General features: G+C 37.3%; 1 protein-coding gene and 1 pseudogene across 4 annotated transcripts in view; one reads left to right on the forward strand and one right to left on the reverse strand.

Moving 5' to 3' along the window:
* The window catches only part of SIDT1 (SID1 transmembrane family member 1), a 77,679-nt gene that overhangs the window by 40,976 nt on the left and 10,545 nt on the right, over positions 1 to 26,158 (reverse strand). For 2 of the 4 annotated variants that reach the window (XM_036219362.1, XM_016150676.2), the window contains exons 2-7: positions 17,027 to 17,148; positions 15,827 to 15,997; positions 5,956 to 6,001; positions 2,689 to 2,790; positions 1,732 to 1,815; positions 32 to 119 (exon numbers count right to left, since the gene is read on the reverse strand). In XM_036219362.1, the coding sequence (XP_036075255.1) occupies positions 32 to 119; positions 1,732 to 1,815; positions 2,689 to 2,790; positions 5,956 to 6,001; positions 15,827 to 15,997; positions 17,027 to 17,148 (613 nt within the window). Of the gene's footprint in view, positions 1 to 31; positions 120 to 1,731; positions 1,816 to 2,688; positions 2,791 to 5,955; positions 6,002 to 15,826; positions 15,998 to 17,026; positions 17,149 to 26,158 lie in introns of those variants that run through there. The other 2 variants (XM_036219363.1, XM_036219364.1) reach the window with 2 other exon arrangements.
* Positions 9,441 to 9,556, forward strand: LOC118602021 (annotated as a pseudogene).

Consider the following 26,158-nt stretch of genomic DNA (forward strand, 5'->3'; position numbering starts at 1 on the left):
AAGTAGTCAAATATTCCTCACTATCTCTTACCTCGAGTGAAGAAAGATCCTCCACAAGCATAATCTTCAGGCTTTATCACAAACACCACAAAGAACTGCTCGTCTGGAAAATCCTTCTTCTGTATAAGACATAACAATCTTATATATTCTTACATTCTTATGATAAGAAAGATAGAGGAGGGGAGAAAGTCCATGGCAGTGGGATGGGGGCAGAAAGAAAGAGGAAAAAGAAGAAAAGCAGAGTTCACTCCTGCCTCCTAACTTCTTAGAAAGGACTTTCACATACCCACGATCTACTCCAGATTAGCCACAATAAAATAATTGCTACATCCAAGAAATTAAATAGATGCACTATTCTAATTACAATCTATTTTGTGCCCACTTCAGTGCTTAAAACTGTCATAGGCACCATATAAATAATATGTCAATAGCCAATGTTTAATAATACTTGTACATTACATTTTTTTAAAATGTATCAACTTTATTTTTTAAAGTAGTTTTAAATTCACTATATTGTTTTTATTATTTTAAAGTTAATGATAAAGGACTTTCCCAAAAGTCATATAGTCAGCAGTTAAATACGTAGTTTCGGAGGCAGAGACAAGTCAGAGGCCTGAGTTACAGTCCTGGCTTTGACTTTGTCTAAGTGTGCTTCTTTGTGTTCCAGTTTCCTTTGAAGCATGGCTGACAAGATGATCTTTAAGGACTATTCTGTTTCTACATCTCTGTCTTCTTTTCTCATCCCGAAAGTTCTGGTATCATGTTTAGTCCACTGAGAAAACAACCCAAGTGTGAATCTATGGGCCCAAAAGAGAAGTAACAATTTATTACCAAACACATTCAAAGTAGAGATGTACCAATATGCTTTGGGCTTCATTATTTAGTGTCCTGGATGAAGTAAAATCTGAGTTCCCTACTATGGTTATCTTTCTGACCTTTTTTATTTGGGACTACATAATATTGGTATGGTAAGGAAGAAATAAATATTAAAAACAAAAGCAGATATTTGGATTATTAAACATGAGGAACTAGAAGATTAAAGCCAATAGAAGTTTTTAGGTCTGATAACTAAGCTCTCATTCTTTGCTGTTATTCAGTAAACAGTATCATGTTACCCTAGAGAACAGATCAAGTCACAGATACCTCAGGTAAGTACCATCCCAAAGTTGGGGACAAGTTTTCTTAGAAAACATACTGGTGTGTATGTATATTTTTGCTGTAAAATTACCATTAAAATAATAATAATTTAATTACAAATACCAAAAGGACAAACTGCTGCACTTAGGTGGTTTGTATTCCTTTGAACCTGTCCATTCTGTCCAGAGTCGAAGTTCTCTTTTGCTTACTATTACTGGTACAAATTATTATTAGACTGTTTAATTGCTTTAAATAGATCAGGTAAATTTTACCCTAAACTGGCATCCCCCATTGAGAAGATTGACATTTTCTGCCTTTATCTCTGTAAGTAATCTGCCAGATATTTGTCTCACTGCAACTAGAGTTCCCAAGATTCCCCAGGGGATATGGGGTGCCTGGCAGGGTAGCGTTATCCACCATCGCCTAACCTTTGATTTCAGATATAGCAACCTTTGTTTCAAAACCAGTCAGAAAGGAACGAGGTCCGAGGCACACAGTGAATGGCGATCCCTTCTGAATGCTGCTCTAGTAGGTAAACTGATCATAAACCGCACATTGTCATTGACAATAGTGACCACGAAAGCGAAGTCTCACCTGTAGTGTGATGGCAGCTTTCTTGGTCATGGACTGATAGACACCATCGAATTCCACATTGTGGTCGAGATCATATACTGGGCACTGCAATGTACATGAGAGATAAAAAGGAAAGCCTCGCTAGTGTCATATTATGTCATACTACACATACAGAAAAGGGGATTCCTTACTGAGCCATAAACCATAAAAAGTTTTCTCTAGAACAGTAATGAATGGTCTCCTAAAACTTGGTGCTTTGTCCTCTAAAGTCAAAGTCACTTTATATCAAAGAGAACTGGAAAGTTGTCTTAAAGTTTATGATACCTTTCCATTTTTTATTAACACCTCTGAGACTCTAGAAAGGGCCTAATGTTGCAATAATATTTTTAAAATTAAATTTATTGAGATTTGGTTAATAACATATACATTCAGGTGTACAACATTATAATTTGATATCTGTATACCTTATTTGTGTGTTCATCACCAAAAGTCTAGATTCCTTTATTATATATTTGACCCCTCCCCCACCCCTTCTACTCTAGTAACCACCATTCTGTTACTGCTATCCATGAGTTTTTGTTTTATTTTGTTTTGCTATTTCTTTTATTAATTTTTGTTTTCTATTCCCATACGAGTGAAATCATACGATTTTTGTCATTTTAAAACTTAGAAAAAATGATAGGTTCCTATTTTTTCTCCTGTAGTCCACAACTTTGTTTTCCTTGTACTTTGTCACGATCATCCCTCCCTCCCTGCCTCTTCCTCCCTTTGTTTATTTTGGTGAAGCATCAAGTATTCTCTATCTCCCCAAATCAAAGTCTCCAACCATTGACTGCCTACTGTGTGTACAAGGTACTGTTCTTACCATTTAGCAGTTTTACAGGAGATATACAGACATGGCCCTCACCCTTCTCTTTCATTTATCCTGGGACAATTTAATGTTCCATACTGGAAGTTTGACAAGTGATTAAGACTCACATTGCTATTCTGGACTGAGACAACAGCACATGGATAAGTCATTTCAGAAACAACTTTAATGATAACTGAGTCCACATCTTCAGGAAATTTGTATAGAAAATACTGAGAATAAGAAAAAGAAAGAAATGATTTGTTAAAATCACGAACTCAAACGATTTTCATATGAATAGGACTCTTTCTTCTAATATTAGGCACAACGCTCAGATGCAAATCCCTGTAAACCTCTATTAGCTCCGTCAGTCATTCATTTCACACATTTTGAGCAACTGCTCTCTGCAGGGCTCTGTGCAAGATATTTAGAATACAGTGAACAAGTAGCCATTTCACACAATGTTGCCACTTCATTCTCCATGGTATTTCTTTCTCAACTAAACTTTGCTACACTTATTTCAGTTTCTACTTAAGAAGACCCTCCAACATTTGAATTAGGAATATGTAGGATGAATATGAAACAAGATTTACCTCAGTGTGGTCATTTTGAAATACGAAGCTCCACTTCGACAAGCTGATAAGCCTGTTCTTCAAGAATCTTAATCACCTTCCTATAGGAAAGAGTTAGCACTGGACCCAACCCTTCTCCTAGACTTTTTGCTAAAGAATTTATTTCCTGGGTGGAATATAGTGAAATAACATTTGGATTCAAAGACCAAGGCTTCTATCTAGCCCTCTGAAATAAGTTCACCATTTTGGGCAGGCTGAGATATCTTTAAAAGTATTTCTCAAATATCATCAGAATCAGAAAAAAATTACAGTAGAAAAAGGTTATACTAGTCACCTACTTAGATTGTAAATCCATTCAAAAAGTATATTAACTCTAAGTTTTAAACACGTTGCTAATAATGAAGAAAGGACACTTCTGCCAAATACTTGTAAATAAGGTAACTAGTTGAGAAACTTGACATGAACTATGTGATCAAATTTTGAGGAAACCAACCAAAACATATGAGGACTCAGATAAATCTATCACTTTAAAATGAGAGACAAAACATGTTAAAACTTAATGTTGTATTCCAACATCCTCTTTACTAACCTTATTCTGAGAACCAGAGCAATAAAAAATATAACATTTTTCAATATTCCAAAGCTTTCTGATGGAAGGAAAAATAATCCCAGGATTAAGAAGTGTCATCAATGGTACTGTTTGGAAGTCTGTTAGTGTCTTTTAACAGATGGCAAGACTCCCAAGAACCCACCTGTGCTTTTATTTTGGAGCTTGATTCAATTCATGTAATACAGGCCTCTTCCAAGGGGAATCCTCTGGAATTCCCAAGAGGTGCCCTTGGTTCTTAGGGGAACCAACTCTAGTAATTTAAAAGCATTACTGTGGTTACTTTTAGCAATAGTGAGCATCCACCACACATATACCTATATAGGAGTTGGTTTTGTGCAAGCAGTAGACATCTACTGAAGCCTTATCTATATGCCAAAATATTATCAAACTTATTTATCTCTAAATTACCAGAAACCCCAAATAAATGTGTTTGACCCTTGCCTTGTTAACCTACTTTTATCAGAAATAAGCAAATAACAAGCATCCAAAGCAATGGCTGGAATTTAGGCCAAAGATCATCATCTTGGGTCCTGATTACCTGCCTAGTTTCTATAACCTGCTTCTATTTACAAGAATAGAGGCAGACAGTGATGATAAAGGTTGTCTGAAAATGTGCAATAGTTTGAGTGAGTTCGTAGGAATATAAAATCTTTTCTACAGTTGAAGATGATATAAAATTCAGGCCAAAATTAGAGTAGTTAATACTAAAGTAAGACTTTCATAGATATAATGAATTTCTATTTTGTTTTATTAGTTTGTTACAAGTATATTTTACCTTAGTTTGGGGTTAATATATACACTACTTAGGCTTTAATATTTACGTACTTTTTTTCTTTTTAAATAAAAGGAAGCCACAGTATATAATCATCATGGGTTTTCCATCTGCAAACTGAAAGTGCATTCCAACTTTCAGTATATCATATTAACTATAGCTCTGCACAAGACTATCAGACTATACTCATTCTGTAGTTGGGGTGCAAGTTTTTCCTCCCTTTCTATTTATCTCCCATTGCACCTAGCAACTAGTGCTTTCAAATATTTCATGAATTAAGTGGCCAATAAACGTTGAGGGAAATGGGTTGTGAGTCTGTAGTCCTCTTCTGTCACTGGGTGGCAGTGTATATGCACTGTAGAGGCTTTCACCACTGAGAAACTTAACTCTTAAAAGACGTGTGGGAATGGGCTCATACAGTTTTGGGGAGCTGATTGTATACATTTCTCCCCAACTCTGTGTGCAATGACATCATACTGGCAGCATGAAATCAGCCGTGGCGAAGGTATTTACACCACAGAAATGGGCAAACGCTACAAACCAAGGCTTTCTCTCTAAAAACCAGTTGTTAAATATTCATCATCACACAGGCAGTTGTAATAGTGTCACAATAGTGTCCATATAACATGTTAATCCCAGTTTCAGCATATCCAAAGCAAAGATTAAGTAACCATTTATGGCCAAAGCTGTATTATAGCCTGCAGAAGAGTTACAATAGATATCAGGACATTAAGCAAATCTGTTTTAAACTATTGCATAAATTTTAACTCTTTCAGAAGTTGGGGGGGGGGGGAGGGAGGAAGTTAGCTAGAAGTGTCACCAGAAAAGCAGCCTGAATTAATCACAGTTTTCATGTCTTTATTCTGTTTATAATTATGGCTTAATGGAGAGCACAACACAAATTTCTAATTTTTCTAATAATTTTTGTCAGTATTCCTGTTCTTTCTTTATGACAGGAGAAACTAATTTATTCCACCCACAACACCGTAGAAATTAAAATCTATCTTATTTTTTTTATTTCTCCATGCCAATTAATTATTTGTGTATCTGTTTAGTGTTGGCCTTCCACTCTCTGCTCCCTCACCCCATCCCAATTATAAGGCTCATGAGGGCAGAAGTTGCATCTCTCTCTTCTTCACCCTGCTATTCCCGGCACCTAGTACAGTCTAATACTGCTTGGTACAGAATAGGTACACAATTTTCTGAAAGTTGAGACAAGGAACATCTACAAACAAATGTCATGTCTCCCATTTCACACCAGTTCTGGTGACAAGATTAAATGTTGTGTCCAAAATCACAGTAACATGAATAACATTCCAAAAATACAAACATATCTTAAGTTGTGAAAGATCAAGGACAACACCACATGCTGTCTCTACCTGTTACCATGGTTCGTTGGGTAACACTAACAGGTAGAACCATAACTTTGAACCCCTTTACTTACCTGAGGTTGAGAGGGGCTGGCAGTGAAGTGAAAGGCAACATTTGTCCTGAGAAATGTAAATGGGAGTGAGGAAAGGGGAAAAGTGAGAAAAAAGCATAAGTTAGCAAGCAGAAATTATTTATTTAAAAGAAAGCCCTCTTAAACTGGATGCAAGAAAATGTTAGTCATTTGTGAAGTACTGTCTGGTCTCTTCAGACTTACAAAGTAAACTGCATGGGAATTTGGTGGTTTCAAGAATGATCAAACTGAAGATGGACTCAATTCTTGTCTTTAAATGCCCATTAAGTCATATCTATACAAATACTTTGTTTATTTTTGTAGACACTTTTGTCTTTGGATTCTCTTAAGATTTTACAATCGAGCATAGGGTTTAGGTGTCAGAAGTGGGCTGAAGAGAGAGAAAAAGAAATTTTGAAGTCTTTGTATATAACGAAGACAATTCATCAAAATAATTTTGATGTATCCATGGCAAAAGATCATTTTAAAAAATGTGGTTAATAGATAATCACCATGTGGGGTCTCTAGGGATAGGAGTATGTTATTCCTGCCCCCCATGTACCTCCCTAGTTGCCTGCCACTGGGTTGAAATTTCCCTCCAAGATTTTGTCCTCTTTGGGTTAGGTGTTTCCTTTTAAGGCACCCCTTTAAAATGCAAGTACCACCAAATGAATATAATGAAGTTATTTTCTCTCCAGATAGTAATTTATTGTGAATTATCTTATTAGGTACTTTCATTCTCCTGTGAAAGACAGCAATAATCCAGCACTGAGGAAAGTAGAGTATGAAGAGCTTGTGGGAAGCATACGTTTGTGCGCTGTCAGGAATGAACATATGTGAAACAGTCCAAGAGACTAAAAACACAAAGACAACTTTGGTCCTCTCTATAGTTTTGTAAAGGCTGTCTTTGGCTTTTGCTAAAGTTTATAATTGGAGGTATTGTTTAGAAGGCATAAAATTCAAAAACTATTTCTAAAGGTAATGAACAACAATTTAGATTGTTGGCAGACTGGGCTCAGAATTTAGTAATAGATGCAGTTTTTATACATCGAGTCTCAACAGAAATCATCTTCGGTGTCAAGGACTGGTTCTGCTGAGGCCCTGTTACAAACTTGTGGCCTTTGGTACCTAAAGAAGCCAAAGTCAGTGTCAAACCCAGTTATATTTGTGCTCCTGAGATTCCGTGGCCAGAGTGAGGACCCACAGCACTGTGTGTGGCTAGGTAGAACCCTCTTCATGTGGGGAGTGTCGTCTGTTACCAGGACAACGTGCGGCCTTCATTTCTGTTCCTTGCCAGGTCAGGGGAACAAAAAGAATACTGATTTTCTTGGCTAGTAACAGACAGCATAAGATTTCCAGAAGTAGCCAGTTTTCTTTGGCCAGAAATATGTTTTTTTTATTCCCCTCTATCATTTGAATTCCAGGTGTAACATGGAATGTATGGACGTCAATATGAATTTTTTGAGGTTTTCATTTTTTTTCTTGTTCTTTATGTTTTCCTTACTGGTACAACACATACGACTTTGAAAACATATTACTTACTTTAAGATTATCACATTTAAGTCATCTCTTTTCACAGAGTCAATAGTGTATGCAAAATAAACATCATGTCTGTTACAGATGAAAAAGTACTGCTTCCTTCCCCATGGGCCCTGACAGAGGTAGGGAAGGATTATTTTAGCAAGGGTCATTAACCAACAGAACAAAGCTAAGTGAGACTCATGTACACCTTTAGTTTTAGAAAAAGAAGTATACAAATTTCACCTTATTTGTTTTAAACACAGGAAACAAATGTTTATTCAATTAATATGAGAAAAATAAAAATTGACTTTGTTCTCTTGTTTTGGCTAGTTTGAAGAAAAGGAGAAAAGGAATGGGTGGAGTCAAGAGAGATGGGTGTGCAGATAAGGAAGACAGGAGAAGGAGAGGAAGACAGAGGCCCATGGGTAAGGTAGAGAGAGAAGAAACATATGTGCAGGAGAGTAATAAAACAGAAGAAAAAGAAAGGGGGATGGGAAGAAAGGGAAAGTGGAAAGAGGGCAGGGGACAAAAGCTAAGTAGTTTTTGAGGTGAGTACCAGAGAGGACCTTGAGATTCACAGCGTATTATTCATTTTATGATAGTAAGCCCTAGTACAGAGCACAATGGGCATTCAAAAACCCTACTTTACTGTTAAAAGAAATTATACTCTGTTATTCACTTGGACTATGGACTTCAGAATATCACTTCCCTTTATCTACTCACTGCCATCTGTCATGATCTTCCTTTGTTTACTCCAACCCTTCCACCAGCCCTCTCGTCCTCTGTAACCTCCACCTCATCACTCTGGTCTAAGTATAAACTTTGCACACATATGCTAAATCATAACCTTTTTTTCCTTCTCTGGGACTTTGCTTCTACAAAATCCAACTCTCTTATATATCTGCCTTTCTACCCCTCGGTTTATAAATATACTATAGTCTCAACCATTTTCAAAATAAATAAACAAAACACCTCAACAAAATTCCTCCCTTTTTTCTGTATTTCTCTCCTTCTGTGTCATTCTACATCCTCCCTCTCCTCCACAAACCAGCTTCTTAAAAGAGTATTCTGCTCTCATCTCTCATTCTTTCCTCTCTGCACTGCTATCACGTCTTTCCCCTCCACCATCTCCCTAATAGTCGCCTCGTAATGGCTAAATCCCAGCACTTTACCTGTGACATTTGACACTCACAATCATTCCCTCTGTCTTGAAACTCTTTCCTCCCTTGGGCTCTGTGACACCTATTTTCCTGAGTTTTCTCCCATGCATCTGGCTATGTCTACTCAGCTTCTCTTAGTTTCTGTTTCTCAGACCATTCCTTAAACGAGAATGTTACCCACACTCCTGTTTTTGATCTCATTTTCCTTAGCCACATTCTATCTATCCATCCATCTATCTATCTATCTATCTATCTATCTATCTATCTATCTATCTACCTACCTGCCTACCTACTACCTATACAATTGAAATAAAAATCACATATGTATTCAGCTGCCACAAAACCTACAAAAATGTTGGTGAAACTCAAATGTCCATGTCCAGCCTGGAGCTATCTCCTGAGCTCCAGGCAAGGAGGCTAATCGCCTGCTTGGCTTCTGCCCTTGACTGTCTCTCGAGCACCTCAAACTCCATAAGATTACAATGGAATGTGCTTTCATTTCCCTGATCCTGACCCGGTATGTCTCTCTGTCAGTAAGCCTCACGAGACTTCGGACATCATTGTCAGAGTCATCTTGGACTCCTTCCTTCTGATCACTTCCCGCACTTGATTGGCCACCAAGTCCTACTGATTGTAAGTAAGCTGGATGCAACTGCTCCCACCTGAAGCACTGTCTTTGCCTGATATATCATCCAATAAGAAAAAAAAGTTGAAAAGCAATGTAAATCATTACTGTAGTTTACCCCCAAATAACAAAGGGTGATTACATAGTACGATGCAGAGCAAAATGGTCTAAAAGTCTCTTCACTCTATGGCCATGCCACCCTGAACACGCCCTATCCCGTCTGATCTTGGAAGCTAAGCAGGGTTGGGCTTGGTTAGTACTTGGATGGGAGACCACCTAGGAAGATGAGGCGTAAAAATAAATAAATAAAAGTCTCTTCACTCATTCATTTCCTCAAAAAATCTACTACTGCTCACAGCATGGTAAGTGAGCTATGTCACTCAAAACTCTCTCAAAACAAAGACTCAATAGTGGTTACCAGAGGGTAGCAGGGAGAGGGGAGGTAGATGGGGTAAAAGGGGTCAAATATGTGGTGACAGAAAGAAATCTAACTATGGGAGGTGAACACATAATGTAAATATAGATATGCCTTACTGTTAAAGTGTACAGCTGAAACATTGGATTTCATTAACCAATATCGCTGTAAAAATGAAATAAATTAAAAAATATATACATTATCAATATTTATCTATATAAATAGGCAGAGAATGTATATCTTTAATTCTATTTATAATTTGTGGAGAGATTTATTATAGACTCATATATCATCTAAATGGATTTATCTATATACAAATAAAAGAATATCTTTGTAAAGTAAAAAAAAAAAAAGACTCAAGATCCCTGCATAGAAAGCTAAAGGAAGGTTGAAGCCTGCAAGTATTCATGTAGGACTACAGTTTTTATTCTGCCACATATACCTGTTGAATTTTTGAATTATCCTATATATATATTACTTAACTCTTTTTATCCCTTACAGCTTTGTTGCTGTTATACCATATTCAGACTCTAATCATTTTTTATTTTTCTCTATTCAAATAACTTTTCATTGGCCTATTTGCCTCCACTCTCTTCTCTCTCCAGTTTATCTTCCACATTGCAACTAAAGTCATCTCTAAAAATTAAATCTGTACATGTTATTATATTGCTTAAAATCCTTTAGTGGCTCCCATAATCTGAAAGATGAAGTCTTAACTCCCTCATGTTGCATACAAGATCTCGAAAAAATGATCCAGTACTGCCTGCCCAGTCCTATCTCCTATAATTCCACCTCAGGACTAGTCTTCCTGAAGCACTTCTACTCAGTCTACTATCTGTAACCCAGAACTCTCTCCTGAGCATCATGCTGGTATATATCCAACACTCTGCTGGACACTAGTACTTCAAGTTTGACATGTCCCAAAGTGAACATACTATCTCTTCCCTATCTCCTCAAAATTCTCATTTTCTCTTAGTGGTACTGCTGTCTACAAGTAAAAGGTTATCCTTGACTCTCCCATATTCCTTACTCCTCATATCCAATCAAATTTGTCAATTTTACCTCCAGAATCTTCAGTTCATCATTTTATAATTTATTTTGACCATTGCATCAGTGCTCTAATTTCTCGGCATCTATTCTTGTCTCCTTCGAATCCATTCTCTACACAACTGTCGCAATTTAGACAACTGCCTAAATTAACACCCTTTCTGAGCTTCTCCCACCCCATGATCAGGTGTCTGCCTGCTCCTACAGCCTCCTGCTTTTCCCTGTCTGCAACTTCACACTCTGCAACACACTCTAAAACACTGAACATCAGGGCACTGGAATTTAGAAAAATGAGTGGTGGCAAAGCTGTGTATACATATGTGTGTATGGAGGTGGGTTGGGGATAGTTAGATGGCAGGGAGCAATGCTTTAATGCAAAATTTTATTTTTTAAGCTGGGCTTAAATAAATAAATGTTTCAGGGACTTAAAAAACATATTGAAGGCGATATAAAATTTGTGAGGAGAATTTTAAACAGAAAGTAGAAATAGCACGTTATAGTAGGAAGAACTCAGAACTGGGAGTCAGAAAAGTAGGATCTAGTCAATTTTGTTCTTTCCTAGCTGTGTGAGTTCAGACTGTGTGAGTTTTAATTTCTCTGGTATCAGTTTGGTCATCTGTAAAAATAAGATGAGTGGATTAGTTCCCCTCAAAACCTTCCATTCTGAAAACTTATGATTTTAGAAAAAAAAATCCTGGAACACGTTTCATATACCTTCTAGTCTGCCACTAAAAAACGTACAACGGCAACTGCAATGTTAGGAATTTTGAGTTAATTCTTCAGTGTTTCTCTCAAAACGTAGAGTCCAGATCTCACCACAATCCTCGGATCTTGCCCTTTACCATCCTCCTCTGAATTTCCGGGTCACTGGCAAGACTAGTGTGGAACAATCCAGAGCTGGGGTGGGAAGAAATCCTCTCTTCTCAGGCTTATCTTATTCTCATAAAAGCGCTAGTAACTGTGTGCATTTTGAAATCCTCTGAAAGTCTGGTTGCTGAGGTCAAGTCACAGTATAAGAGGTGGGAACAGAAATGAATTTGCACAGAGTTGTGATCTACGGCTTCGATTTCACAGAATTCAGTTCTCCAAAGGGTCTAACTAATCTCACAGAAAACTGGCCCTAGAATCTAAGTACACTGCCCCCAGGTGAGAGTGACAGGTGAAAGACACAGAGACCAATCAGTCGAGGCAAGGCTTCTCTTAAGTTCAAACTGCTGCCTGTCCAGCTGATGTGGTGCCACTTCCTTCAAATGTGAAACCATGAATTCTCATATTGCTTAATCTCATAAATAGATTTATTTATTAAACCAATGAAACATAAGCACCATACTTAGAAATTGCTTAAGTGTAGTGATTCTCAATTCGGGCTAATATTAGAATCACTTAGGAAACTTTAAGAAAATATACATGAATGCTCGAATCTCCCTCTGATTTAATTGATCTGGGTGGATCTTATCCATTAGGGAATTTTTTCCTGCCTTTTCTTTGGTGGTGGTGGTGGCGGGGGGGGGGGGGCAGGTGGAGGGTGAATCTTTGTTCTTGAATTATCACAGCACCTTTTTCTATGCCAAAATTAATGGAAGGTCTTGGAAAAAATGCTATGACTAATTCTCCGTCATTCTGACCGTTCATTCATCATCTGTCCATCTGTCTGTATGGATATACATGGTCAAGGGGTGTAGAGAAAACTGAGATAAGCATTTGATTCCTTTTAGCAACTCTATTGGCTACAGGATTTTTTGTAAACTGCCTTTAAAAATTCAAGAAACATTTTATCATAGAATGGATTATTCTGGTCAGAAAAATAGCTGCAAAAAAAGTAGGATATACTATGCTTAGATATCCTAATTTTTAAAAACTTAACGTTTTTATTGAAATATAACACACATAGAAAACAATACAAGTCGTAAATATGCATATGAATGAATTCTCACCAGGCAAACATAACCATGTACTTCCTCTTTCCTTCCTATAGGTACCACAATCCTGATATTTAACATGACAGAACAGTTTTGTCTGTTTTTACACTTGATATAAATGGAAGCAAACAAGTTGTATTCCTTGTGTCTGCTTTCTTTTGCTCAACATTGTGTTAGTGAGATTTTTCCATGTTGGTAGGTACAGCAACAGTTTGTTCATTTTTACTGTTGTGTAATGTTCTGTTAAATGAATACAACAATATATACCTAGGAGTTAGGTATGTAACTAGGAGTGGAACAGCACTGTCAGTCCTTTTGAATTATAGCAGTTTGGTAGGTATAGTGAAATCTCATTATTGTTTTAATTTGTATTGCTGATAGCTAACGAGATTGTGTTTTTGAACCATTTGGATAGCTTTTTTAGTAAGGTGTCTGTTCAAGTCTCTTACCTATTTTTTCCCCCAGTGGGCTTGCCTGTCTTTTTTTTTTTTTTTTTTTTTTTAAGGTATAAAAATAATAGTCATTTCAAATAATTGGCTGGTAGTTTGGTTCATTTTGTCATCTGTCAATATGTTTTCTATTTCATTTTTTGTACTCTTATTACTTTCTTTTACTTTTTTTGAGTTTTATTTTCAGTTCTTTTTTCTAACTTTTTGAAATGGATACTTAATACAGTAATTTTCAGGCATTTTCCTTTTTTTTAAACATATATACTTGCTATACATTTTTTTTTAAGCAGTGCTTTAGTTGCATCCTAAAAGTTTGAATATGCCATATTTTCATTATAATTTATTAAAAATATTTTCTAATTTCTATTGTGATTTCTTCTTTGACTCATAAGTTATTTAGAAGCAGATTACTTAATTTCTAAACATTTGTGGTTTTCTATATATCATTTTGTGGTTTATTTCTATGTCAATTCCGTATAAAGGATTTTAGTCCTTTGAAATTTACCAATATGTATTAGAGCTTGACAATTTTGGTAAATGTTGCATGTGTACTTGAAAAAATTAGGCATCATTTTGGGATGAGGTTTTCTAAAAACATTAATTAATTCAAATTTATTAATCATGTTGTCTGCTCTTTTATATCAGGTATTGGCAAACTTTTTCTTGAGGGGCCAAACAGTAAATATTTTAGGCTTGTGGCCATAATGTCTCTGCCCCAACCACTCAACTTTGCCATTTAGCATAAAAACAGCCATAGACAATATGTAGGGCTGTGTCCCAGTAAAACTTTATTTACAAAATCTAGTGGCCAGCCTATAAGTCATAGCTTGCCAATGCCTATTCTATCTAATTACTTTATATACAGAGATTAAAATTTTTGGTCTGCTTATTTTATTAGCTGTAGACATGTCTCCTTCAAAGAATGTGGAATTGTCCAGTTTTCCTTTTCATTCTGTAATTTTCGTTTTATATATTTTGAAGTAATGTCACTAGGTGCATACAAATTTAGAGTTTAAATTTAAGTCTTCCTGGTGAATAATTCTTTTAGAAATACAAAATGTCTATCTCTAATAATGCTTTTTGCACTAAGAGGTATCTCATATAATATTGGTAGACTACACTAACTTTCTTCTGGTTAGTGTTAGTATAGTATTTCTTTTACTATCTTTTTATTTACAACATATATATGTTCTTTTATTTAAGATTGTACTCTTGTAAGCAACATATATTTAGTTTTCATTTTTTAAAATCCCACTTGACATTTGTTTGTCTTTACTTGGCATATTTGAGTCTATTTATATATATTTATTTATAACATATTATGTTTATATATTTATAATATATATTCTATATTCTATATTCTATACTATATATTCTATAGTATAATATAAATTTATATATAAAATAAATAATACTCATATATAAATATAAAAAATATATTCCCACTCCCTCTTGGGTAAATATAAACATTGATTACCCTTCTGAGATTTTTCTGTCTCTGTTCCAAAGTCCTAGTGACAGGTACAGGTCACAGGATTGTTTTCTCAAGTACAGTTTCTGCTTCCGAGATCTCATTTTTGCCTCAGAAAATCTATTTGTTCCATGAAGCTGTGTCTGGACCTTGTCCAGCCATATAGACTTGCATCCACCTGGCGCAGTGCCCAGACTTATAGGCAACAAGATTCTTGCCCATAAGAAGCCAGAGCCACAGAAGGGTAGGTGGTAAATAGGGATAGCAGCCAGGAGTTTGTCCATTTTTCTTATTGATTTGTAGGAGTTCTTTACATATTCCACATAAGAACCCCTTTGACATTCTGTGTGTTGGAAATATATTCTCCTAGTCTATGGTTTTATCTTTTTGTTCTCTTAATGATGCTTTGATGAGTATAAATTCTAATTTTTATATACCTGATTTAACAATATTTTCATTCAAACTTTATTTAAAACACTGAGAGGGGAGGAAATGGTTTGGACCCTTAAAAAGCTTTGAGCTTGGAGTAGCATAGGGCGGAAAAGTTCCTGAAGTTTCTTGGCCTTATTAAGAAATAACTTTAGTCTTTCTGTTTAAATTTACACACAGATTTACACAATGTCTTACAAGAGTAACCTCAGGGAGAGAACAATGGGGACAATGCTGCCAAATGAATTTGTTATATTCCACCTCTAATATAAACAATTGGAGATGGTGTATTCCAACTGATTTTGTTACAAAGGATGGGAGTGCAAGGAGAAGGAGGAAATTGTACAAAGAACAAAGCCGTATACTTTATCATTTTCTAACTCTATGCCTTCCTAACCTGGAAGGAGAAAACTGAAATAGCAATAAAGATAGAAGAAAAAAAAAAAGCTTAAGGTCTTCCTTAAAACAAACAAAAAAAACTTCGTTTAGAAGAGTGGTACTGGTGAGTAATACAAAAGTACCCAGTCACCAGTGACTCTTACCTGGACTGCAGACAGGACAGGGCCCTCATACAGACCCCCAAGAATAGACACACCTATAAGGTCGACCACCCTCCTTCTCTGCACTAGTCCTCTACCGCCTTCCTATTGCACAGAAAATATAAAGCTCTGCTGCCCAGCTGTGAGCAGGAGACATCTAAAGGTATTAAGACAATATGCCAAATAGAAAATTTCTTTCTAGAATGCTGATCTGTAAGGAAGAAAGCTAGATTGAGCATGCACAAGCACAGGAAGAGAAGACGAGTGAACAGAGAAAGGCCCCAGTGAGTCCTGCTTACTGCAGCTGGAAGTGCTTGATCTTGGTAACCAGCAGTTTGTACTGGGCACCCAGAGGTGCCATGGATGCTACATCTACAAATATCAGTTGCTCCAGTGGTCCTGTTTCATTGGTTGCTTCTGAGGGGCATAAGGTGCGGCTTACTTCCTGGTAGTTGTAGCTCTTCTGGTATCTGTAGCAGCCAATGGAGGGAAAAAACCAGCAAGAATGAGAAAGAGTCTCAATGAGCAAGCAGGAAAGAAACCTATTGCATTTCATTTCTCCTCGAATTTGTTTTCAAGTCCTTATATTTTAAACTTCATACTGGACCTATTAATAGTGATTTTAGAATCAGTGCTCTGGACGTAGGGTTCTGTGACATAATAACAGGGATGTGAGGACCATTTTGGATGAGCAATTCACTTAGGCTGTATCTACATTACATGAAACCATCCTCCTAATTCAGGGAGGAAACATATCAAATTACGAAAGGGAAACTGTCCTGATCAAACAATCGGTGAGTCCATTTTCCCATTATTTAAGCTTTTGCAAAATGGAGCATAAAGAAAGCCCCAGAGTCCAAGTCAAGGCTCTCAGAGTCAGTATTTTAATCATCAAATTCCTCAACTTCTAAAAACAATTTAATACTATAGTATATCTCCACGTCTGTATGCACTCCTGGGTTTTTTCTTACAGTGCCAGAGTGCTTTGGATAGTTTCACCTGTAAAAATATAAACTCAATGAGGGCAACGACTTTGTTTTGTTTTGTTTTCACTGTTATATCCCCAGCTCCTATCACTTAGTAGTGCTCAATAAATATTATGAATAAAGAACACAAACTCGGTGGGCATTCTGAACAATGGAGGAGGTGTTACTCACTTAAGTCGACTGCTGGGCCTAGCTCTGTCCTCAGTGGATGGCCCGCTAACCAACCAAGAGCTATAGGACATTTATTTAATTCTGGATAGAATTGAAATGGTACGAATTCTTTTGGGTGCTACAAATCTAGGCAAAATAGCTTTTCTGAACTTCAAAGAGGACAGAATTGAACAGAGCTGAGCATGCCAGAGTATGCAACACAACCACTGTTCGCGATGAGCACACACAATGTCAACATTCCAAATGTGAAATTTATCCTTTCCCTAGGGAAAAGACCAATTAAGGTCTAGGACATTGAAAAACACCGATGTAGTGGAAGTGTTTGGGTGAAGACCCACTCACAGTCCTTGGAAGAGCAGAGGAACCTGCCAGGACAGTACCCCTTTCTGCTGGCGAACCACGACGAGGACCGGGTAGTCGAGGTTTTCTGAGGAGCTGTTCACATACACCCGTATGGCGTTCACCTGTGAGCCAGGGCAGAGAGAGGTCATGCACATTACACCTGCACATACATGCACATGCACACACATCATAGCTGCCGCCTGAAGCTCTGAAAAGCTTTTTCACATGTATTCTGACCATAGATAATTCAAATGCCCCTGCTGTCTTTTCTTTCTCATATTGGAACCACTTGACCTTGATCATACATTCAAATCACCAGGGAAAAGTTTTTTTAAAAACCAATGTCTGAGTCTAACCCACCAAAATTCTGATTTAAGTGGTCTTGGGTGAAACGAAATGATGGAGGCTTCTAATGGCAGTCTGCGGAGTTTGAATTGGGCAGTCAACACAAGATTCTGCGAATAAGCCCAGAACAAAGCAAGAAAGGTATTAACATCCTTCTCTTTTTCTTTAAATATAAATACTAAAGATACCATTATCTTAAAAAGAAAAAAAAGACCAACAAGAGCCTCAATTGCTGACAAACTTGAATTTTGCTCTGGAAAATCGTTCTGTGCTTCAAACCAAAATGTTATCGTCATGTTTTATTAGGGCCTAGCAGATGGCCCGATGCTTCCCCAGCAACAAATACCACAGAGGCTGAGTTTTCTTCTCTTTGCCCTGTCCCAGGCATAAATCAATCCCTAACACAAACTTTTTATATCAGCATCTCCATGGCTCCTTCTGAATACACGTGTCAACCCAAAGATTTAACACTATCTTGGCTGTTTTAAGGACAGAAAATTGAACTGTGACCCTGGATCTAAACGGTTTTGATGTTTTCCTTCAGTTTCCATGATACTGTAGGCAACATGGAGAAAACAAAATAGAAGAAAAAAAATAAACAAAGTAAAAAATAAAAAGTAAGATTTTATCTTTCATATAAGATTTCCCCCACTCCCACCCCCAATGTATTAAAGCCTTAATGTTCTCTCGAAAGCTCCTTTATTAGGGGAAAGAAAATGAAACAAGAAAATCCTGCACTTAGACCTTGAGTATCACCTGTTCAAAATGGAAATTAATAGGAAATAGGACCAAATAGATATCATATATCACTATTTCATTCTTTTACATCATTTTCCCAGTTTAAGCCACTTTGTTCTTTTAATGTTAAAACAGCCCAAAAGTAATTTATTAATTTGGTAAGAAAAGCATGCTCATAAAGGTAGTGTTTTCTTGAGCCTATACTCCACATGTTTCCATGGAAGTCATGCTGCAGTTGATAATCACCGAAACACTATCTCTATTGCAGACTTCTTTTCTAAACTCTGATGTTCCACATTGCACCTCAAATGCAATCAGTCAGAAATGGAATCTTTCACTCCTTTCACTCCTAACTTTAAGCTCTTCTGAACTGCCTTGCTTGGTGAATGGCCCCAACACGCAGCCATTCATCCAAGCCTGAAACCTGACAACAATCCCTGATTCCTGTCTCTTTAGCTTCTCAACTATTTATTAGATCGAGTTCTACTACTTCCATCTCCTTCATACTGTCCAATTCTAGACCCTCCCCTCCACTCCCAATGACACTCTCAGAGTTCAGTCCTTTATCACTATGAACCTCCTTGGCAGCACCCTATCTAGTCTCTTATTTCTAGGGCTATTCGACCCTCAGATGCCAATTTCATCTCGGCATTCTCCTGCTAAGAAGACCATCAGTGCTCTGGGAAATTTTAGATTTACTTCAAAGTAACAAGAATAGTATAACGAATCCTCATGTACTTATCATCCAACTTTTATAAATATTAATCGATGTACTATTTAATTTCATTTATACCTCCTATTTCCCACATACACCCTTACTGGATTACAGTGAATACCAATGATCACACCATTTCATCTGTAAATAGTTCAATCTATATCTCTAAAATGTAAGGCCTCTTTTTTTACATAAACACACTTCTATTGCACTTAATAAAATTAATAATTCTTTAAAATTATCCAATTATTCACACGGTGTTTGAATTTTGTTTCAAAATTGCTTTTAAAATAGTTCTTTTTAAAAAATGGGTACAAACAAGATCCACATATTGCATTTAGTTAATGTGTCTTTTTGAGTCTCTTAATCCCAAAATACCCCTCCCTCATTTCTTTTTTTTTTTTTTTTTTTGTCATTTGATTGTTAAAGAAAACCACTCACAAAGCAGAAGTATCCACATTCTAGATTTTGTTGATTGCACCCTGTGATGTTGTTAAACTGGTTCTTTTATCTCCTAAATTTCCCATAAACTGATGGTTAGAGCTAGAGGATTGACTAGACTCAAGCAGCCAAATTTCTTAATCCTTTCCCTGGAATTTGAGTCAGAGCCAAGAAAGTTTTACCGTTCCAAGTTACTGAGGCCTATATTTTCTTCTAGTATTTTATGGCTTCATTTTTGTAATTAATACTAGCATATGGTGTGAAAAATGATTTCAATTTTATCTTTTTTTTCATATGGCTCTTCAGTTATCCCAACACCATTTATTAACAAGTCCATCAGTTCTCCCCTGATTTAAATCCCCAAGGTTCTTCTTGATTACTGCCTTCTCTAGTTTAATTGCCTGCCAACCCCCGACATGCCCAATTACCTGCTGTTTCTCGAAAGGGTTATGTCCCAAAAGATGCTCCTAAGTGATGAGAGCTTTAAGAGCCTCTTTTGTTCTAATTCTTGATTTTTGACCCTGGTTCTTAACAGAGTTTATAAAATCCCTTGGAATTTCCTGGGTGATAGGAGCCTCTTTTGCTCCAATGAGGAGACTCTGGCTGGGCTCCTGGGTATCTTCAGGATATGAGCTGGTTGCCAGAAAGACCAATCGAGCCATGATTAGAAGGCTGAAACTTTCAGCTCCACATCCCTATCCTCTGGGAAGTGGAGGGCACTGGAGATTGAGCTAATGATTGATCGTGCTTATGTGATGAAGCTTCCATAAAAATCCCCAAACTAGGGGTTTTGGAGAACTCCTTGGTTGGTGAATATATCCATGTGCTGGAAGTGTGGTACACCTAAACTCCACAAGGGCAGAAGCTTCTGCACTCTGCACCCTTCTGGACCTCACCCTATGCATCTCTTTCCTTTGGCTGTTCCTCAGTTATATCCTTTATAATGAACCAGAAACCTAGTAAATAAACTGTTTTCTGTGAGCTGCTGTAGCAAATTAATCGAAACTGAGGAGGGCGTCATGGGCACCTCTGATTTATAGCTGGTTGGTCAGAAGCATTGGTGACAGCCTGGACTTGTAGTTGGTGTCTGAAGTGGTGGGTGGGCAGTCTTGTGGCCCCGGACCCTTAACCTGTGAGATCTGATGCTAACACTTAGTAGATAGTGTCAGGACTGAATTGAATTGCAGGGTACTCAGCAGTGTCACAGAATTGCTTGATGTGTGGAAAACTTACATCTGGTGTCAGAAGTGTTGTGGGTGTGAGTAGAAGAAAACAGAAGTGAGTTTTTCCTATAGACTATCGCAAAGCATTTTTTTTTAATGTGGTCAAATTTACTACCTTTTTCTTAGATATGTCTTCTGTCACTTTTTAAAATTGAAACATAATTCACACACAACTCACTCTTAATAATTCAGTAGTTTTTAGTATATTTATAGACCTGAGCAATCACCACCATCTAATTCTAGAGTATTTTCATCACCCCCTGAAAAAAGCCCTGTACCCCTTAGCAGTCACTCCTTATTCCCTCTTTCTCCCAATTCCTGTTAATCACTAATATAATTTCTGTCTCCATGGATTTGCCTGTTCTGGACACTTCATATAAATGAAATAATATATTCCCTTTTTTATATGGCTAATTCCCTTAGCATAATGTTTCCAGGGTTCTTCCATGTTATAACATGTCTCAAGACTTCATTTGTTTTTATTGATAAGTAATATTCCATTGTACGAATATTCCACATTTGTTTATTCTTTAGTTGATGGTCATTTTAGTTGTTTCCACCTTTTGGCTATTACAAACCATGTTGTTTGTATACAGGTTTTTTATGAACATGTGTTTTCAGTTATTTTGAGAGTATATTATTAGAAGTAGAATTGCTGAATAACGTGGTAACTCTATGTTCAACTTTTTGAGAAACTGTCAAAATGTTTTCCAAAGAGTTACATCATTTTGCATTTTGGTAATTTACATTAGCAGCACTATATAAGAATTCCAACTTTTCCACACCCTTGTCAACACTTGCTGTTGTCTGTCTTCTTGATTATAACCACCCTGGTGGGTGTGAAGTGGTATTTCATTGTGGACCTCACTGTATTGTAACTGTTAATTTGCCTGCCTGGCTTTTCTAGGAAGCTGCAAACTTCATGTTTGGCATTTCTAGCCTCAATTAGCTTAGAAGCAGGTGCACTTTTGAGGTTTGTAACACACTCACCAGCATTATATAGCATAAGGTTCCAAAGCACACTTTCTCTTGCTTAAATCCACCCTAGTGAGAACTGCAGTAAAACCTAAGGAAAGCTGTGAACTAGGCAAACTTCATCTTTAGCTTGCTTGCTTCCTATTTCTTCATGGAGGATTCAGCCTCCTTCTCCCTTCTTACTTAGTGCCAGAAGGGATTTCCCTCCTTTTTTTTTTTTCACACTTTACTTTAAGGCAGTGATTCTCAAATTTTAGTGTGCTTTTTAGCATTCAGATCCCTCAAGCCCACCCTCAGCATTTCTGATTCAGTAGATCAAGAACAGAACTTTAAAATATGAGTTTTTAACAAGCACACTGGGTGATTCTGATACACACGGATTGGAGCCTACACTTTGGGAAGTACTGTTTCAAAAAAACCATCTGGTGGATGGCCCCATTTGTCAGCAACTTGTCAACATTTGGAAGCTGGTGTCTCTTAGGGCTGACTCAGGGCTAGCAGGAAGGAGGTCTGCTGGGAGAAGAACAGAACAGGCGTTTCACTGCTATGATTACCCCACTCTACTGTTGGTCTCCGCATCCTAATTTAATTCCTGGTCTGGCTCTTTATTATTATTTAATAATGATCTTACTAATTATAATATAAACTCAGAGATACTAGCATAATAAATTGAAAAAATATATTAAAGCAGGAGATATAAGACACTGGGCAGTTTTTCAAAATGAACAGATAATGCATTACCCTCAGGAAAGGATAAAGAGCCCCATTTAGAATTTGCTTTGCCTTTCCAGAAGCTAATGTGCAACTGAGAAAATTGGATTACATTTGGACAGTGAAGTAAGCTGTGTAAAGGCAAAACTAAATGAAGAACAGTGTATTAATCATGCATAATGGACCTTGACACCTTGTAACACACTATTCTTTAGAGCCAAGATTTTTCCTCCTGTTGTCATGACAATGGAACTTTTTTAATGCATGGATCTTGTTTTCTCCTTGTTTATGACAGGGAGAATTGTATTCTAGATAAGGGAGAAGAATTATTTAAGGACGTGGTTCCGAATTGTAGCAATTAGCATGTCTGCTTTACACGCAGAAAGTTCTGGGTTCACACCTCAGTGGAGCCACAGTCCATAGTCTATGGCCATGCCACCCTAAATAAGCCTGATGTCTGATCTTAGAAGCTAAGCAGGGTCGGGCCTGGTTAGTGCTTAGATGGGAGACCGGGTGCTGTAGGCATAAATAATAACAATAAAATACAATTATTTAAGTACTTGCATCTCTGATATTATATAGATCATGATAATGAAAGGTTGTAAAGCTTAGAGACTTCCTTTTTAATCTTTTAAAACATGTCAGTAGAGAAAAGTTCAGAATTATAGTAATATAGCTCTATTGCATAGAGAGAATGGAAATGAGTTTAATTCAAAAGCTAGTTTGGTTTTGTTAAAGTAATGAGACTGTAGGCTCCATTAGTTGGAATATCAGATTATAACAGAGATTGATTTCCATTATTAAGCACACCATTATTTTCCTATGTGATCTTGAAAAACTGATTCCACTTGTAAAATAGTTGCAATAGTGTTTGCTAATGGTTCCTTTTCCTAATGTAAAACTGTTTTAGTAAATCTATGATCTTGGGGGTGCTTAGGTTCTTTGGTCCTTCTTTCCTTCCTTCCTTCCTTCCTTCCTTCCTTCCTTCCTTCCTTCCTTCCTTCCTTCCTTCTTTCCTTCCTTCGTTCCCTCTTTCCATTTTTCCTCCTACCCTCTCATGTTCTCTCTATCATTTGTCAAACATTATCTGAGTCAGGAGCTCTGGGAAGTGTTGGGAGATACTAAAGGCAAACCTGACCTGGAGGAGCTCATGATCTAATTAAAGAGACAAATGGTGTTACTACCAACAGCATAATGTGATGATAGTATGGTAACAATGGAAGCAGGTACTGGGCACATGGAGGACGAAGTGGCTACCCATGTGGGGGAGTCAGATAAACAACACAGACGCTGGCCAGTGAAGTTGTGCTTGTCCACATAGGTCCTGCCATTGCCTGAATGATGTGCATGACCTTGACTCAGTGTTAGAGAACCTTAAATCTGGGAAGTGGTCAGGGATACCATTTAGTCCAAAGGTTCCATCTACAGATGATGAGTCTGAGACATATGAAGTGATGTGACTTCCCTAAAGATACTCAGCTATGGAAGAATTGTGAAAACAACCTAAGTTTCTTATGTCACAGTCCCCATGTAATTCTTGGTAAGATCATGCTTGCATCATTATTTTGACCCTGGTTCCACTGAACATCACTATGAACATAGGTTTCTCCAACAATTCCACTGTGAAATCTTTAAACGTCTCTTGTTTCACTGTGGAGCTATACAAACTCCATACATGAAAGGGAGATGCAAGCCACAGACTAGGAGATGTTATTTCTACATATATAAAAGCAAACTACTAGTATCTTGACTATTTAAAGAACCCTAATGTTCATAAGAAACACACACACACACATAGGAGAGAGAGAGAGAGAGAGAGAGAGAGAGAGAGAGAGAGAGAGAGAGAGAGAGAGAGAGAGAGAGAGAAACTATATGTTTTAAGATGTGTTGCTGAAGAAACTCTGGTTACTAGCTGCCTCTCTTTTTAATTCAGCCAGCTGCAGAATTTACATTGTCTTTAGTCTCATTGACATGACTCCTTTATCCACTGCTCTGCCCTGAAAAAAGGAATATGGTCAGATAAAGCTAGTAATACCTTGAATAGTAACATACTAGACTGGATTCTGTGTTATCAGGCGTATTAATTTCCTAGGGCTGCTGTAACAAAGTACCATAAACTGGGTAGCTTACAGTAACAGAAATGTATTCTCTCATAGTTCTGGGGGCTAGAAGTCTGATATTAAGGTGTCAGCAGGACCATGCTCCCTCTGAGACTCTGAGTAGAATCCTTCCTTGCCTCTTACTAGCTTCTGGTGTTGACCATACATCCTTGGTGGTCCCTGGCTTGTAGCTGCAGCTCTCCCATTTCTGTCTCTGTTGTCACATGCTGTTCTGTGTGTTTCTGTCTTTACATGCTGCTTTCCTCTCTGTGCATGTCTGTGTTCAAATTTCCCACTTCTTATAAGGATTTCGGTCGCACTGGATTATGGCCCACCTTAATGATATCATTTTAACTTGATTAGCACTGCAAGGACCTTACTTCCAAATTAAGATTACATTCACAGGTCCTAGTGGTTAGGACTTCAACATGTAATTTGGGGGGACATAAATCAACCCAAAGCATTAGAGTTATAGGATTTTTAAGCAATAAAGTCATTTTCCAAGAAAGACTTTGTACCTCTCCCTGACTATCAGCTTTTCTCTAACTGAGACCCACCTGCCAGACCCTCATGCTGAGTGAAGGCAGGCCTGCTGGGAGAGTCTGTTATGCAACTGCTGTGAGAAAACGGCTGCCCTCAGGCAAAGCAGCCTTGCCATTTGAATCCCTTTCTTATTAGAGGCTAGAAAGTCCTATTAAACAGTGCATTCTCCTCCAAGCTTTTCATAACTATTGTAGGGAACTGAGCTTCAATTACAAGCTATACTTTTCTTTTTTTAAAGATAAGCATTAAAATAGTTATTGTAGTTATTGATGTGACTGTTTAATATTCTTTCTACCTGATTCAGCCTCGGAAAATCATCTTTGTAAACTTATGCCATAATGAAGAAAGATATGTAGACCTGGGTTTTATTTCTGGCACTCACATCTACTATCCGGGTGACCTTGGATAAATCACTGAAACTCTCCGGGACTCACTTTCTTCAACTATAGAATGGAATAGTAACATCCAGACTATCCACTTCCTTAGTCTGTGGACACAGCTGTTCCACCCAGACCTGGGAGCTATCTACTCCTGCATATTCACCAATCAATCAGTTATTAACTATCTCTTTTCCATGTGTGGAGACACACTTGTAAGCCCAACTGTCCCTGACAAAGGAGAAGGTTATATTGTCCATTTCCTGTAGAATATTAATTGTCTCTCACAACTTAGCTTCTAGCTTTCCTGGAACAGCTCATTCATCTCATTGAAAAGAGCAGTTTACCCCTTGGGAGCCATTTATTCTCTACACTTTTAGATTCTCTGCATTTTGTATTCAGAGCTCTTTCCTAAGAAGCCTGCTTTATAGATCTCATCTTACCAATTTCATTATGGCAACTATAGCTGAGACACAAATACATTTATATAAGTTTTCCTCTTTTGGTTTATGATCTAAATTTTATATTGAAAATTTTAATTCCAATAAAAACATAGAAGAATACGGAAGAGAGATAAAATAACTGGCAGGCTAGGAATGCAGAACAGTATACAGTCTTATTCCAGCTACTTTAGAATGAACTTTGTTCATTCAATAAATATTTGACTGCCCCTCCTGTGCGAGGCATTGTTCTGGGCACAGGAGATGTGTCACTAAGCAGTGTAGACATAGCCACTGCCCTCGCTGAGATCAAAAGTTTGCACATGAGATGCCAAGTAAATCAGTCATCGCATTAAGATTCAAGTTCCTGTGGAAGTGCATGGCATAGACTTTCAGGGGGAGTATTTCCCTAAAAGATGAGTAGGAATTAACCAGAAAAATGTGGGACAGAGCAAGAGAAATGTCCAAACAGGAGAACAGTGCAGTAGATATAAGGAAGGAGAAAGGGAGGGACAAAATGAGAGA

The sequence above is a fragment of the Rousettus aegyptiacus genome, unplaced genomic scaffold (assembly GCF_014176215.1).
Source record: "Rousettus aegyptiacus isolate mRouAeg1 unplaced genomic scaffold, mRouAeg1.p scaffold_m13_p_4, whole genome shotgun sequence".
NCBI lineage: Eukaryota > Metazoa > Chordata > Mammalia > Chiroptera > Pteropodidae > Rousettus > Rousettus aegyptiacus.